Genomic DNA, 16,085 nt, shown 5'->3' on the forward strand with positions numbered 1-16,085 from the left:
TTGGTATCAATGGTCAAAAAAAAAAGCAATTGCATTTCAAAAATATTTCCTTATATATAAAGCTCTCTGGAATACCTGGAGTTAATCAAAACCACTAATAATGAAATATCTTTTTCCTTCATCACCTCTGGTTTTTAAGAATTAACTATTACCTGAAAACGACCCATTTTAACAACTCCACTTCCAGTTGCAGTAATTACAGCTATGTTTGACTCTATGACACCTTCCTCGTGAGACTGTGACACTAGCACAGGACACACCAATTTATCTTCTGAGGAAGCCATACTACTGTCACCCAGCTGTGGAACATGACCTGGAATGGGAAGAGAGGGGGAAAAAAAAAGGAAATACATTTATAAATTAGCACTTCCTAAAGCTAGATGCAGATCACATGGCTAAGTATATTCAAAGTAAGACTGCTCACTTTAAGACTTTAAAATTGAACTGCTTACTTTTACAAAAGCCTTATGTGGCTGACAGCTATTAATCAAGATGCTTAAGGTTTTGAATTGTCAGCACACCAATCAAGTAAATCCGACAGTCACAAGTAGCCAACAGGAAAAGTATCTGAGTCAGTTTGCTTCAAATTTTCATGTTTGTTTTTAAAAATATGAACACCAAATATACACTACTCCTGCATTAGACAGTTTTCACTCAGCAGCATTGGAAAATCCATGTTTATCACTCAAAATTTGATAATATTTAAGCAAAGTATTATATTTTCTATGAGCAGCAATAAATTATGAAAAAACATATTTGCCCTGGAAGGAGTGATGCAGTACATGCTCACTTCAATAAATTCTTTACCTTCACCAGGCAGACCAGGTATTGTATAGCTCTGTCCAGGAGGTACAACTGACCCACTTACTGGAATCATACCCTTTGATAAAAGAAAAAAGTACAAGTTCAATGAAAACGTGAAAGCATTTGAATACGCATTAAAGATGTATAACATACACAGTCATCCAATTGGGAATTTGGGTTTTAAAATAGAAGCATTTAGATTTTGATTTGAGTTCTGTGATCATAACGTTTTCTTCAGAACAAGATGTCATTTAGAAAAGTGACCCAAATACATCACATCTAAAAAAGTACATGATTCAGTTACGTGCTGTGCAGGATACCTGCACCATTTTTTAATAAAATGTTTCGACTATTTAAGACAAAGAAACAGACCAGGAGAATTTAACTTTATCTAGAAGAATAGTATTCTCAGTTAAGAACATTTTTTTTGACATTGCAGAAGGTTTTTAGTTTAAGTTGCCAAATTGAGTGTGTTTCAGAAAAGCCTTTAATTTCTCAGAACTGAAGAGCTCCTCCACTCCTCCTGTTTATTTTCCATTTTCTTCTTTTTATTTCTTCCCTCTTGGCGCTCTGTGAGGTAGAGCAGGCGAAGGCAGGACCGGAGTGGGGACGGAACTGAGACCAGTGCAAGCTGTGCGAATCTGGGCAAACCACATTTGGAAGCCCCCTATGCTAATCTACTGAAGACAGTTATGCTCACTTTTCTAACTTAATTACGAAAATCAAATTACAATATCCATCAGGATTTTATTTCTATCACATGCAAGCATAACACAATGCATAACTGGTAGGAAATTTCTCTTCACACTATACCACTTCAGATTTTCACAGTATCAGTCATCTGTGAAGCAGTTCAATATTCAGCACAGACCAACATGAGCCTGCCAAAATTACTCCAATGGCAAACAAAACCTGGTCATACATCTTTTCCATGTACAGAGTACAATCCAGTATTAGTCCCACTTATGAGCAATTAGAGATGGGCAATAAATGGAGACTTTGCCATGATGCTTGCATCCCAAAACATATTCTCAAATTAAAAAAGGTTGACTGGACATTAACGAGAACACTTTCAACAAGAAGGAGCAAAAATGGACTTTAATAGAGTGATATGCACTTATTGTCAGATGTGGGAGTTTAAAGAAAGTTTAAGGGTTACTGCGAATTATATCTGTCCATAAATGCTGTTGGCTGCGAATCTTATCAGATCGAATGGATCGGTTGGAGAGACAGTTAGAAGCAATGAGGAATTTGCAACAGTGACAGTATGCGATGGATGGCAATTATAGGGGGCGGGGGGTCTCAGATACAGTCACATGGTTAATTCCAGGAAAGGTAAAAAAGAAAGGCAGCTAGTGCACAACTCTTTTGTTGGAAAAACCCATTGCTAACAGATATGCTGTTTTGGAAAATGTAGGGGGGTGGTGGATTCTCAGGGGAACGTAACACGAACAGCCAGGTTTCTGGTATTGAGACTGGCTCTAATGCAACAAGGGGTATGTTGGGGTTCGAGACATCAATTGTGTTAGGGGATTCTCAAGTCAGAGGTACAGACAGATGTTTCTGTGGCCAACAGCGAAAAAGCAGAATGGTGCGTTCCTTCCCTGGTGCCAAGATCGAAGACGTCTCAGAGAGGTTGCAGAATGTTCATAAGGGGGAGAGGGGCAAGCAAGAGGTCAACGTCCACATTGAAACCAACAACATAGGAAAGCAAAAAGTTGAGAATGGATTATTCCCGGTGCTACGAGCGAGTGAGGGAAGGAATAGGAGGATAGAGCAGATGAACGCACAGCTGAGGAGCTGGTGTATGGGAGAAGGATTCACATTTTTGGAGCATTGAAAACGCTTCTGGGGTAGAAGTGACGGATTGCACCTAAATTGAAAGGGGACTAATATACTGGCAGGGAAAGTTGTTAGAGCTGCTCGTGAGAATTTAAACTAGGAAGGGTGGGGGAGGGGGGGGGGGGGGGTGTAGGACCCAGGGAGATAGTGAGGAAAGAGATCAATCGGAGACTGGTACAGTTGAGTACAGAGGTGAGTCAAACAGTCAGGGCAAGCAGGCACAAGGTAGGACTAATAAATTAAACTGCATTTATATCAATGCAAGGGGAATAACAGGGGAAGGCAGATGAACTCAGGACATGGTTAGGAACATGGGACTGGGATATCATAGCAATTACAGAAACATGGCTCAGGTATGGGCAGGACTGGCAGCTTAATGTTCCAGGATAAAAATGCTACAGGAAGGATAGAAAGGGAGGTGAGAGAGGAGGGGGAGTGGCATTTGTGGATAAGGGATAGCATTACAGCTGTGCTGAGGGAGGTTATTCACAGAAATACATCCAGGGAAGTTATTTGGGTGGAACTGAGAAATAAGAAAGGGATGATCACCTTATTGGGATTGTATTATAGACCCCCTAATAGTCAGAGGGAAATTGAAAAACAAACTTGTAAGGAGATCTCAACTATCTGTAAAAATAATAGGGTGGTTATGGTAGGGGATTTTAGCTTTCCAAAAATAGATTGGAACTGCCATAGTATTAAGGGAAAGGAATTTGTTCAGTGTGTACAAGATAATTTTCTGATTCAGTATGTGAATGTACTTACTAGAGAAGATGCAAAACATGACCTACTCTTGGGAAATAAGGCAGGACAGGTGACTGAAGTGTCAATGAGAGAGTATTTTGGGGCCAGTGACCATAATTCTATTAGAATTAAAATAATGATGAAAAAGGATAGACCAGATCTAAAAACTGAAGTTCTAAATTGAAGAAAGGCCAATTTTGACGGTATTAGGCAAGAACTTTCAAAAGCTGATTGGGGGCAGATGTTCACAGGTAAAAGGACGGCTGGAAAATGGGAACCCTTCAAAAATGAGATAACGAGAATCCAGAGAAAGTATATTCCTGTTAGGGTGAAAGGAAAGGCTGGTAGGTATAGGGAATGCTGGATAACTAAAGAAGTTGAGGCTTTGGTTAAGAAAAAGAAGGAAGCATATATCAGGTATAGACAGCAGAGATCAAGTGAATCCTTAGAAGAATGTAAAAGAAGTAGGAGTATACTTAAGCGGGAAATCAGGAGGGCAAAAATGGGACATGAGATAGCTTTGGCAAATAGATTTAAGGAGAATCCAAAGAGTTTTTACAAATACATTAAGGACAAAAGGATAACTAGGAAGAGAATAGGGCCCCTCAAAGATCAGAAAGGAAGCCTTTGTGTGGAGCCGCAGAAAATGGGGGAGATACTAAATGATTATCTTGCATCAGTATTTACTGTGAAAAAGGATATGGAAGATATAGACTGTAGGGAAATAGATGGTGACATCTTGCAAAATGTCTATATTACAGAAGAGGAAGCGCTGGATGCCTTGCAATGGGTAAAGGTGGATAAATCCCCAGGACCTGATCAGACGTACCCTAGAACTCTGAGGGAAGCTAGAGAAGTGATTGCTGGGTCTCTTGCTGAAATGTTTGTATCATCGATTGTCAAAGTAGAGGTACCGGAAGACTGGAGGCTGGCTAACGTGGTGCCACTGTTTAACAAGGGTGGTAAGGATAAGCCAGGGAACTATAGACCAGTTAGCCTGACGTCAGTGGTGGGCAAGTTGTTGGATAGAATCCTGAGGGATAGGATGTTCGTGTATTCGGAAAGGCAAGGACTGATTAGGGATAGTCAACATGGCTTTGTGCGTGGGAAATCATGTCTCACAAACTTGATTGAGTTTTTTGAAGAAGTAACAAAGAAGATTGATGAGGGCAGAAAAGTAGTGTGATCTATATGGACTTCAGTAAGGTGTTCGACAAGGCTCCCCATGGGAGACTGATTAGCAAAAGTTAGTTCTCATGGAATACAGGAAGAACTAGCCATTTGGATACAGAACTGCCTCAAAAAGGTAGAAGACAGAGGGTGGTGGTGCAGGGTTGTTAGTCAGACTGGAGGCCTGTGACCAGTGGAGTCCCACAAGAATCTGTGCTGGGTCCTCTACTTTTAGTCATTTACATAAATTATTTGTATGTGCACATAAGAGGTACAGTTAGCAAGTTTGCAGATGACACCAAAATTGGAGGTCTAGTGGACAGCGAAGAGGGTTACCTCAGATTACAACAGGATCTTGACCAGGTGGGCCAATGGGCTGAGAAGACGCAGGTGAAGTTTAAGTTAGATAAATGCGAGGTGCTGCATTTTGGGAAAGCAATTCTTAGCAGGACTTATACACTCAATGGTAAGGTCCTAGGGAATGTTGCTGAACAGAGATCTTAGAATGTAGGTTCATAGCTCCTTGAAAGTGGAGTCACAAGTAGATAGGATAGTGAAGGCGGTGTTTGGTATGCTTTCCTTTATTGGTCAGAGTATTGAGTACTGGAGTTGGGAGGTCACGTTGTGGCTGGACATGACATTGGATAGGCCACTGTTGGAATATTGCGTGCAATTCTGATCTCCTTCATATCGGAAAGACGTTGTGAAACTTGAAAGGGTTCAGAAAAGATTTACAAGGATGTTGCCAGGGTTGGAGGATTTGAGCTATAGGGAGAGGCTGAACAGGCTGGGTCTGTTTTCCCTGGAACGTCGGAGGTTGAGGGGTGACCTTATAGAGGTTTACAAAATTATGAAGGTCATGGACAGGGTAAACAAGCAAAGTCTTTTCCCTGGGGTCAGGGAGTCCAGAACCAGAGGACATAGGTTTAGGGTGAGGGGGGAAAGATATAAAAGAGACCTCAGGGGCAACTTTTTCACAGAGGGTGGTACGTGTATGGAATGAGCTGCCAGAGGAAGTGGTGGAGACTGGTCCAATTGCAACATTTAAGAGGCATTTGGATGGGTATATGAATAGGAAGGGTTTGGAGGAATACGGACCGTGTGCTGGCAGGCGGGACTAGATTGGCTTGGAATCTCTGGTCCGGGTTGGACCAAAGGGTCTGTTTCCATGCTGTACATCTCTATGACTAATTTTTCCAACTTATTTGACTGTTTGCAGTTTTGGAAACATATGACAAAAAAAGTTTGACACCACTGCCCTTTCACGTTTAAAACAATACCCCAAATTTATCTTCAAACTAAGTAAACTCCCTTAATCAAAATCATAAACTTGAAACCCTTTAGAAAACTTGAAAACGTGGTACTTTAATACATTAAAACTCACCTGTACCGATGTGACAGGAACTGGTGCATTTGTCACAGTCTCTGGACTCAGGGCACGTCTTAATTGGGCATCTAAAGTGTCTAACGGTTGTTGCGACTGAAGGACGATAGAAGTTTTAATAAGTTAGTTATCCACAAATTCATGCTGCACCAAAACAAAAAAAAGTTCATTTCTAATACTCATTGATATTTCAGCTAAAACGTTATTGCAGCTAGAGTTTCAACGTCCCCTAGTTTTGAATCAAACTTATGGCAGGGTTCATTGATAAAATTCTCCAATATAGCAACTCAAATACACTGAATTCTTAGTTTTAATGCAGAAACAAAACATAGTCAAAATATAATTAAGGCATGAATCAATATTAAGTTCAAAACCATTGACTTGGCATCCTCTACAAAGGTTGGGGTTAGACTTAGAAGAGGTATTTCCTCAGACTAGCTACAAAGTTCTGAGCAGGAGGCTCACTGCCATCAGAAACCAATGAAGCAGCTTATCTATTGGCTTATTTGCCCACTTGGTCAGTAATTTATGGCCTTGGACAAAAACTTTTAACAAATAGCATGAAAAATCTAGAACAGATGCAACTGGCTCATATTTCCAATGTCTTATCGAATACATTTCATTCAAACATTTGAGCCAACTATTGAATTATAAAATGATTACACAGCACAGAAAAAGGCCTTTTAGCCAATCAAGTCTGTGCCACTGCACTGCGAGAACATAGTAGCTCATCCAAATCCCCCACCCTTTTGCCATAGCCATGCAGGTGTTTGTTCAATTCCCTTTTGAAAGCCACAAGTCAATCAGTTGCCACTCCACACAAAGGTAATGAAGTCCAGATCCTTACCATCAGTCATTCAAAAAATGTTTTGCTTCATTTGTCACGGAGCTTCTCCAATCTAGACATGAAGTGAAGTTCTCATCCCCAGTACCATTCTCAGAAACATTTCCTGCACTTGCCTTCACAGCTTTCCAGAAGTGTGAAGTCCAGAACTAAATACAATACTCCAGGTGCACATAAACCAACACAGTACAAAAGGTTCATCATAACCACTATGCTTTTGTGTTCTATACCTCAATATAGAAAACCTAGTATCTTGTATGAATTATTAACTACCTTCTCAATCTGCCTGACGCTTCTAACAAGTGTTTCTGTTTCATACTCCTTTTAGAATTATAGCTATTAACTTACATGCCTCTCCTCATTCTTCCTACCAATATGCATCTCATCACACTATGCTGCATTAAATTGTCACTGCCATGTAGTAACCCACTTCACCAGCCTGTCTTCCTATCCAGGGAATCTACACCTATTACCTTCACACTTCATAATACTTCCAAGTTTTGTGACATCCACAACTTTTGAAATTGTACCTTGGGCAACAATTTTAGTCGTTTATATATATTAAGTGAAGTGGTGCTCATTCAACTGAGACACGACTACTGAATACCTTCTTCAATCCAAAACTCTGCTCACTACTGCTCTATTTCCTGTCACTTAGCCAATTTTTGACCCATGCTGCCACTGTCCCTTTCATTCTATGGACTTCAACTTTGTAGACACGACGGTCATGTGACACGTTGTTAAACACGTTTGGGAGGTTCAAGTACACATCAACCACAATACTCTTATCAACCTTCTGTTCAACAAGCTCCACAATAACAAAAAAAAATCAAGCAAATTAAACAATTTTCCTTCAACTCATGCTAACTTGCTGTCAATGAATCCTTATTTGTTCAAATCACTATTTATTTCAAAGTTAAACTAATAGGCCAAGATAATCCCTTAAGTTCTTTTTCAAAACCAAAAATGTAGCATTTCATTTGATAATGTAAATGTTATAAACCTATCACCACTATACCATAAATGCTCCCTTAAAATCTATTTGAAAGCCTCATTCTTCAGAACAAGAGCCAAAGTCTCCTGCCTCAGTGGGTCAGAGATTTATTAGCCAACAAAATACTTCAGTAAATCTTCTTCCTCTCGAACAGCTAAACTATTGAAAGGGCAGAAGTTGAAAAACAGTATAAATCATGCTACTAGAACCAAGTGCAACCAGTAGCTTTTTCTGCAGAGTCAGTGAAACAAATTCAAGTGATATTGTCAGAATGTTGTCTGTGTAACAAACTAACTGCGCAATCTAAACTGTCAATCAGTAATTAGATTAATATAAAAGACCTAGGCTGACTGAAAAAGTATAATTGTAATCAAGTGTAACTGATTGTGGGAATTTGCATGCCATAGTAGAATCTTGCAATCCTGCTTCCATATGCTTGAATAAATTGGTAAACGAGGAAACTTGAGACTCAGACCAGAGTGACAGACAGTTTGAACTCCCAGCCTTTATTGGGATAATTAAAATCCATATTATTCTACAGTTCTTGCACCTCTCCAATTTTCCTGAAAATTTGCACTAGTTGGTGAAGTACAAAATATACCCATAGTGTATTATGTACTTCTATAAATTCGGTTCTTAAGTGGAACACAGAAACCAAGCACTTCAGAGCAAGAGGAAGCCATTTGGCCCTGTGGGACTGCTCCACCAGTCAAGACTATTATGACTGATTAGGCTGGGGTTTCAATTCCACTTTCCTTCCAGTACCTCAAACCTTGACTCTCTTATCTACCAAAAACGTATCAATAAGAACTGTAAGACATCCATTTTCCCTCCAACACAATAATATACTTGTTAAATCAAGTGCCACTGCTCCAGTACTACTTTTCATTCCCACCTTACCTTTCCTGAGCACTGCATATCATAACATAATTTGTAACAGTTGTTTAAAAGCTAAGTCGGTGTTATTGCCACATCATAATGCCTCGTGGAATTTGGCACCTGCTGTTCACCAATGTTACCACACGATGTAAACCCAAATTAATCTAACTCCATGGTAATACTCGTTGTCATACTCTGGTGGCACCTTGTTTCTCCTTTTCAATGCTACATTCCAATTCCAATTCCCATCCCTGCACAATTTAACTCTACCTCATTTAACATTAGCTCCTGATATCAACTTCAAACCAAACGTGCACATGCACATTCTAGCCCACTAATCATCTCCAAAAGGCCAAGCTGCTGACATCATTGGGTATCAGTTGGGGAGGCAATGGCCTAGTGATATTGTCGCTGGAGCATTCATCCAGAACCCAAGTACTGTTATAAAGTCATAGAGATGTACAGCATGGAAATAGACCCTTCGGTCCAACCCGTCCATGCCGACCAGATATCCCAACCCAATCTAGTCCCACCTGCCAGCACCCAGCCCATATCTCTCTAAACCCTTCCTATTCAGATACCCATCCAAATGCCTCTTAAATGTTGCAATTGTACCAGCCTCCACCACTTCCTCTGGCAGCTAATTCCTTACACATACCACCCTCTGTGAAAAAGTTGCCACTTAGGTGTCTTTTATATCTTTCCCCTCTCACCCTAAACCTATGCCCTCTAGTTCTGGACTCCCCCGACCCCAGGGAAAAATCTTTGCCTATTTACCCGATCCATGCCCCTCAATTTGGTAAACCTCTATTAAGGGCACCTCTCAACCTCGGACGCTCCAGGGAAAACAGCCCCAGCCTGTTTAGCCTCTCCCTGTAGCTCAAATCCTCCAACCCTGGCAACATCTGTGTAAACCTTTTCTGAACCCTTTTCAGTTTCACAACATCTTCCCAATAGGAAGGAGACGTTGAATTCTGCCATGGCAGATAGTGGAATTAGAAATCAATAAAAATCTGGAATTAAACGGTCTGATGATGACCATGAAAACCATTAATTGTCAGAAAAACTCATCTAGTTCACTAACACCCTTTAGGAAAGGGAAGTGCCATCCTTATCTGGTCTGGCCTACATGTGACTGCAGACTCTCAATGTGTTGACTCTTAATTGCCCTCTGGGCAACTAGGGATTGGCAACAAATGCTGGGATTAGCCAGTGATGCCCTTATCCCATGGATGAATATTTTTTTAAAAAGTCACTCAATGTTCCCATTTGTGGTTCTGGGGACCAGGACCAAGAAGTTGTTAAAGAGTCAAAAAGTCATAGATAGAGGAGGTCTACAGCAGAGAAGTAGTCTTTTTGGCTTATCAAGTCTGCAAGAGTCAAAACAAGCACCTAACTTTTAAAATTGCATGCTCCAGAACACACTTTCTCAAACAGTGAAATGTGGATAAGATTTGCTCTCTATGTCAAGGATAACATAGTTGGGGTGATTTTTTTTAAAACTCAGAATATACCCAGGCACATATGCACACAATAGTTTCAGAGATATTTCATTTTATTGATAAGGTGAACTTTTACAAAGAAGGGCCTGGATTGGAAATATACTGTTGGTCTTTTACAGTGACGGAAAAGAGGTGGTGATCAGTAGGAGTTTTCCTTGGCCATATTTGCCATGCGACTTTGCAGTATCTGGCATTCAAAATGGCACCTAATACAGGCAACAAAAGGTCAGGAGATCAGAATAATAATGCCTGACTGCCATTCTCTCTCGATGTGTTTGGTAGCAACAGCTGAGTTCAAGTGTGGAAGGCCCTGCAGTGAAGGTAATTGAATTCCCAGTCACTGCCCTTCCCTCCCCATCTTCTCCTCCTCTTCCTCTTGAAGTAATCCAGCAGTCAATACCTTTGCAGGCATGTTTTTCTCTGTTAGCTTCCTAAAATCTGTCTGCAAGAACTCTCTATGGTGTTGGTATCAATTGTGGACCACAATCTCTGGATGCATTGCCCCCTGAACACTCTACAACTGCATAGTGACACACTTGATTGAGGCATTATGGAGACAATATGCCAACCAGAAATCAAGTCTGCTACAGTTGCAAAAACACCTGTCTAGTTCACTAAATTGTAGAATTCTCCTGTTACTATTGCTTTCCTAAAAAAGCATCCCCCTGGTTGGAAAGAGAGAGGACTCCAACATGACGTCTCTGGCCCTTCTCTACTGTCCTTCTATGCTTGCAAACCCTTGATCTGCAGTGTGACCAATTCCAGCATCATAGCCTCCACAGTCTCATGGATGCAGTGCAGTGATACTTGCTGCTGGTCCAGCTCCAAAGCCCTATCCTTTCAGTTAATGACGCCCTCTACACATAGGAAACATACTGAAGTCCCCACTTGCAACGCATAATAATTGTATGAATTATTTCAGTCAATTTGAGAGACACAGGTCAGTGCAAGGAAAACAGATTGGGGCCTAGGGCTTCGCTCAAACATATGTTCCTTTTAAAAATTAAAAATAATTCCGTTAACATAGACTAAAGAATTGCCCAAGAGTGTGATTATTTGCACATTTGCCTCTAGTATCCAAAAATTACATGAATATCAGAATTGCTACAGTGGACAATACATTTGGAAGATTTCAGGGATCATGTGGGCAGGAACATGGAAGATGAATTCAAGAGTGAGCACTTCAAATTTAATCAAGAAAAGGATGCGGAAACAATGTAGTTCACAAAGAGAAAAGCCAAGGGAAGAAAAAAAAGATGCTTTATGCATCCAGTGTTGCATGGTTTTCTGCACGTTGACAATTTATGGTGCTTCACCAAATGAAAACACAACATTTGCTAGAGGTAAGGGTTAAGTTGGGAAATTTGTATAAGTGAAACAAGTGTTATTTTGAAGATTAGAAACTAATCCTGGTTTTAAAATGATCCCAACGCAACATGAAGTCTGCTTAAAATCAACAGAGCAATTGAGCAAAGTTTGTGGCGGGGAAAGGAACACAATTTTGTACTTCCAACCATTAAACTGAAGGAAGGGACTCATCCAAGATAGGATCGATGCTAAACAACCACAGAGTCACAGATGTACAGCAAGGAAGCAGAACCTTCAGACCAACTCATCCATACTAACCAGACACCCTAAATTAATCTAGTTCAATTTTCCAGCATTTAGCTCAAATCCCTCTAAACCTTTCCTATTCATATACCCATCCAGGTGCCTTTTAAATGTTGTAGTTGCACCAGCATCCACCACTTCCTCTGGCAGCACATTACATACACACACCATTCTCTGCATGAAAAACGTTGCCTATACTCTCTAGTTTTGGACTCCCTTACTGGGGAAAAGACCCTAGTCACCCTAATCATGCCCCTCGTGAATTTATAAACTTCTATAAGGTCACCTCTCAGTCTCTAACACTCCAGGGAAAATAACCCCAGCCTATTCAACCTGAGCAACATCCTTGTGAATCTTTTCTGAACCCTTTTAAGTTTTACAACATCCTTCCAAAACAGGGAGACCAGAACTGAACGCAGTATTCCAGAAGTGGCCTAACCAATGACCTGTACAGCACAACATGACCTCACAACTACGAACCTGCAATCCAAGGTCTCTTTGCTCGGCAACACTCCCCAAAACCTTACCATTAAGTACTTAAGTCAACCCTACAGCAAAAAGAAATGAGCTAGATGCTATCGTAGATCTAATTGAGATTATTATTAGAAGTGGAAGCTAATCCATTGGTTGCAGATGACGTTGCTGAAAGTGAAGTGAAAGAGAAATCAGTAAAGATCCTCGAGGAACTCCACACAAGACTGATAATAAAAACCAAGAAACCTTCTTGGAGATACACTAGCTACTTTGAATAAGACCTAAGGGTTGATGGAGGAAGAGAGAGACACAGGTGGTGGTTAATGTCATCAACCAATTCAACTGATATCCAATATCCAAAAAAAAGGTGAAACACCTTGTAAACAGAGGATTTTCTTTGACTTGCTTTAATCTCTATCAATTAGTTGACCCATCTAGAAATAAACACGAGGAAACTAGATCACAATTCACCATTCCTCACCAAACATGCTGCTGTTGATACTGCACATACCCCATGTTTTCTCCCAACTTATCAGAGTCAATTTAACTTATTTCAATAAATCAATTTCTAGCTTGCATTAAGGGGATTTCCTCGAATTCCAGGATCAGCAATTACTGTTTTATGTGCTGATGCATTGTTTTGGAACTTTGGAAAAAAAAATCAAAACAACAGCAGTTTTAAAAAGGGAGAAGAACAGAAAAAGGAAGCACATGGTGAGGTCATTGCAAGAGGGAGAGAACTGCAGTTACTGCCTTTGCTGTTTGAATTCATGTATCGCTGAATATCGGAGCACAGCTGGGAAAAATGAACAAAGCGAAATTCACAACTGGTCTTGAAGGAACTGTTGGGCGAAGTTCACAGTACAGAATCAAATAAGTTAATCGTTGTTTTCAGCGTGGCCTACAGAGAATCTGCAGTAGTGAGTAGAGTGGGTTCTTTCTTGATAATGTTTTTGGAGATACATCTCTTGATTAAAATATAAGCCCTAACTATTAATTTAACCTGGGGCAGTGTTTGCATTGGAATAAGACTGTTATTTTCTAGATCTGTAGATTGAGAAAGAGAAAAAATGGCCCAAGTGATATGTACTTATTATCAGATGTGAGAGTTTAAAGAAAGTTTAAGGGTTATTGCGGATTATATCTGTCATAAATGCTGTTGGCAGCGAATCTTATCAGATCGAATGGATCAGTTGAAGATACAGTTAGAAGCAATGAGGAATTTGCAACAGCAACAGTATGTGATGATGGCAGTTATAGGAAGGGGGTGGAAGTCTCAGATAGAGTCACATAGATGGGTTAACTCCAGGAAAGGTAAGAAAGGTAGGCAGCTAGTGCAGGAGTCTTTTGTGGATATACCCATTGCAAACAGGTATGCTGTTTTGGAAAATGTAGGGGGTGATGGATTCTCAGGGGAACGCAGCACGAACAGCCAAGTTTCTGGTATTCAGACTGGGTCGAATGCAACAATGAGTATGTTGGGGGTCCAAGAGATCAATTGTGTTAGGGGATTCTCTAATCAGAGGTACAGACAGACGTTTCTGTGGCCAGCAGCGAAAAAGCAGAATGGTGTGTTGCTTCCCTGATGCCAGGACCAAGATGTCTCAGAGGGTGCAGAATGTTCTCAAGGGGGAGAGGGGCCAGCAAGAGGTCAATGTCCACACTGGAACCAACGACATAGGAAGGGAAAAGATTGAGATCCTGAAAGGAGATTACACAGAGTTAGGCAGAAATTTACAAAGGAGGTCCTCGAGAGTAGTAATAGCTGAATTACTCCCGGTACTATGAGCTATTGAGGGCAGGAATAGGAGGATAGAGCATGGCTGAGGAGCTGGAGTATGGGAGAAGGATTCACATTTTTGGATCATTGGAAACGCTTTTGGGGTAGACATGACCTGTATGAGAAGGACGGATTGCACCTAAATTGAAAGGGGACTAATATACTGGCAGGGAAATTTGCAAGAGCTGCTTGAGAGGATTTAAACAAGTAAGGTGGGGGGGGAGGGGTGGTTGGGACTCGGAGATAGTGAGGAAAGAGATCAATCGGAGACTGGTACAGTTGAGAACAGAAGTGAGACAAACCAAACAAAAGTCAGGGCAGGCAGGCACAAGGTAGGACTAATAAATTAAATTGCATTTATATCAATGCAAGGGGAATAACAGGGGTAGCAGATGAACTCAGGACATAGTTAGGAACATGGGACTGGGATATCATAGCAATTACAGAAACATGGCTCAGGTATGGGCAGGACTGGCAGCTTAATGTTCCAGGATAAAAATGCTACAGGAAGGATAGAAAGGGAAGCGAGGGGGGAGGGGGAGTGGCATTTGTGGATAAGGGATAGCATTATAGCTATACTGACGGAGGATATTCCCAGAAATATATCCAGGGAAGTTATTTGGGTGAAACTGAAAAAGAGGAAAGGGATGATCACCTCATTGGGATTGTATTATAGACCCCCTAATAGTCAGAGGCAAATTGAAAAACAAACTTGTAAGGAGATCTCAGCTATCTAGGGTGGTTATGGTAGGGGATTTTAACTTTCCAAAAATAGATTGGAACTGCCATAGTGTTAAGGGTTTAGATGGAGAGGAATTTGTTCAGTGTGTACAAGACAATTTTCTGATTTAGTATGTGGATGTACTTACTAGAGAAGATGCAAAACATGACCTACTCTTGGGAAATAAGGCCGAGGCAGGTGACTGAGGTGTCAGTGGGGGAGCACTTTGGGGCCAACGACCATAATTCTATTAGATTTAAAAATAGTGATGAAAAAGGATAGACCAGATCTAAAAGTTGAAGTTCTAAATTGGAGAAAGGCCAATTTTGACGGTATTAGGCAAGAACTTTCAAAAGCTGATTGGGGACACATGTTCACAGGTAAAGGGACAGCTGGAAAATGGGAAGCCTTCAGAAATGAGATAACGAGAATCCAGAGAAAGTATATTCCTGTTAGGGTGAAAGGAAAGGCTGGTAGGTATAGGGAATGCTGGACAACTAAAGTAGTTGAGGCTTTGGTTAAGAAAAAGAAGGAAACATATGTAAGGTATAGACAGCAGAGATCGAGTGAATCCTTAGAAGAATATAAAAGAAATAGGAGAATACTTAAGAGGGAAATCAGGAGGGCAAAAAAGGGGACATGAGATTGCTTTGCCAAATAGAATTAAGGAGAATCCAAAGAGTTTTTACAAATACTTAAAGGACAAAAGGGTAACTAGTGGACAGCGAAGAGGATTACTTCAGATTACAACAGTATCTTGACCAGACGGGCCAATGGGCTGAGAAGTGGCAGGTGGAGTTTAAGTTAGATAAATGCAAGGTGCTGCACTTTTGGAAAGCAAATCTTAGCAGGACTTATACACTTAATGGGTAATGTCCTAGGGAGTGTTTCTGAACAAAAAGACCTTGGAGTGCAGGTTCATAGCTCCTGGAAAGTGGAGTTGCAGGTAGATAGGATAGTGAAGGCAGCGTTTGGTATGCTTTCCTTTATTGGTCAGAGTGTTGAGTACAGGAGTTGGGAGGTCATGTTGCGGTTGTCCAGGACATTGGTTAGGTCACTGTTGGAGTATTATGTGCAATTCTGGTCTCCTTTGTATCAGAAAGATGTTGTGAAACTGGAAAGGATTCAGAAAAGATTTACAGGGATGTTGCCAGGGTTGGAGGATTTTACCTATAGGGAGAGGCTGAACATACTGGGGGTGACCTTCCAGGGGTTTACAAAATTATGACGTGCATGGATAGAATAAATAGGCAAAGTCTTTTCCCTGGGGTCGGGGAGTCCAGAACTAGAGGGCATAGGTTTAGGGTGAGAGGGGAAAGATATAAAAGAGACCTAA

General features: G+C 40.8%; 1 protein-coding gene across 8 annotated transcripts in view; it reads right to left on the reverse strand.

The window, feature by feature from the left end:
- LOC140458145 (serine/threonine-protein kinase WNK1-like) overlaps positions 1–16,085 on the reverse strand; it is a 157,853-nt gene that overhangs the window by 25,011 nt on the left and 116,757 nt on the right. For all 8 annotated transcript variants that reach the window (XM_072552289.1, XM_072552296.1, XM_072552297.1 and 5 more), the window contains 3 exons: positions 5,945–6,040; positions 808–880; positions 153–313 (listed from right to left, as the gene is read on the reverse strand). In XM_072552289.1, coding sequence (XP_072408390.1) covers positions 153–313; positions 808–880; positions 5,945–6,040 — 330 coding nt within the window. The remainder of the gene's footprint in view (positions 1–152; positions 314–807; positions 881–5,944; positions 6,041–16,085) is intronic.

The sequence above is a fragment of the Chiloscyllium punctatum genome, chromosome 32 (genome assembly GCF_047496795.1).
Source record: "Chiloscyllium punctatum isolate Juve2018m chromosome 32, sChiPun1.3, whole genome shotgun sequence".
In the NCBI taxonomy this organism is placed as follows: Eukaryota; Metazoa; Chordata; class Chondrichthyes; order Orectolobiformes; family Hemiscylliidae; genus Chiloscyllium; species Chiloscyllium punctatum.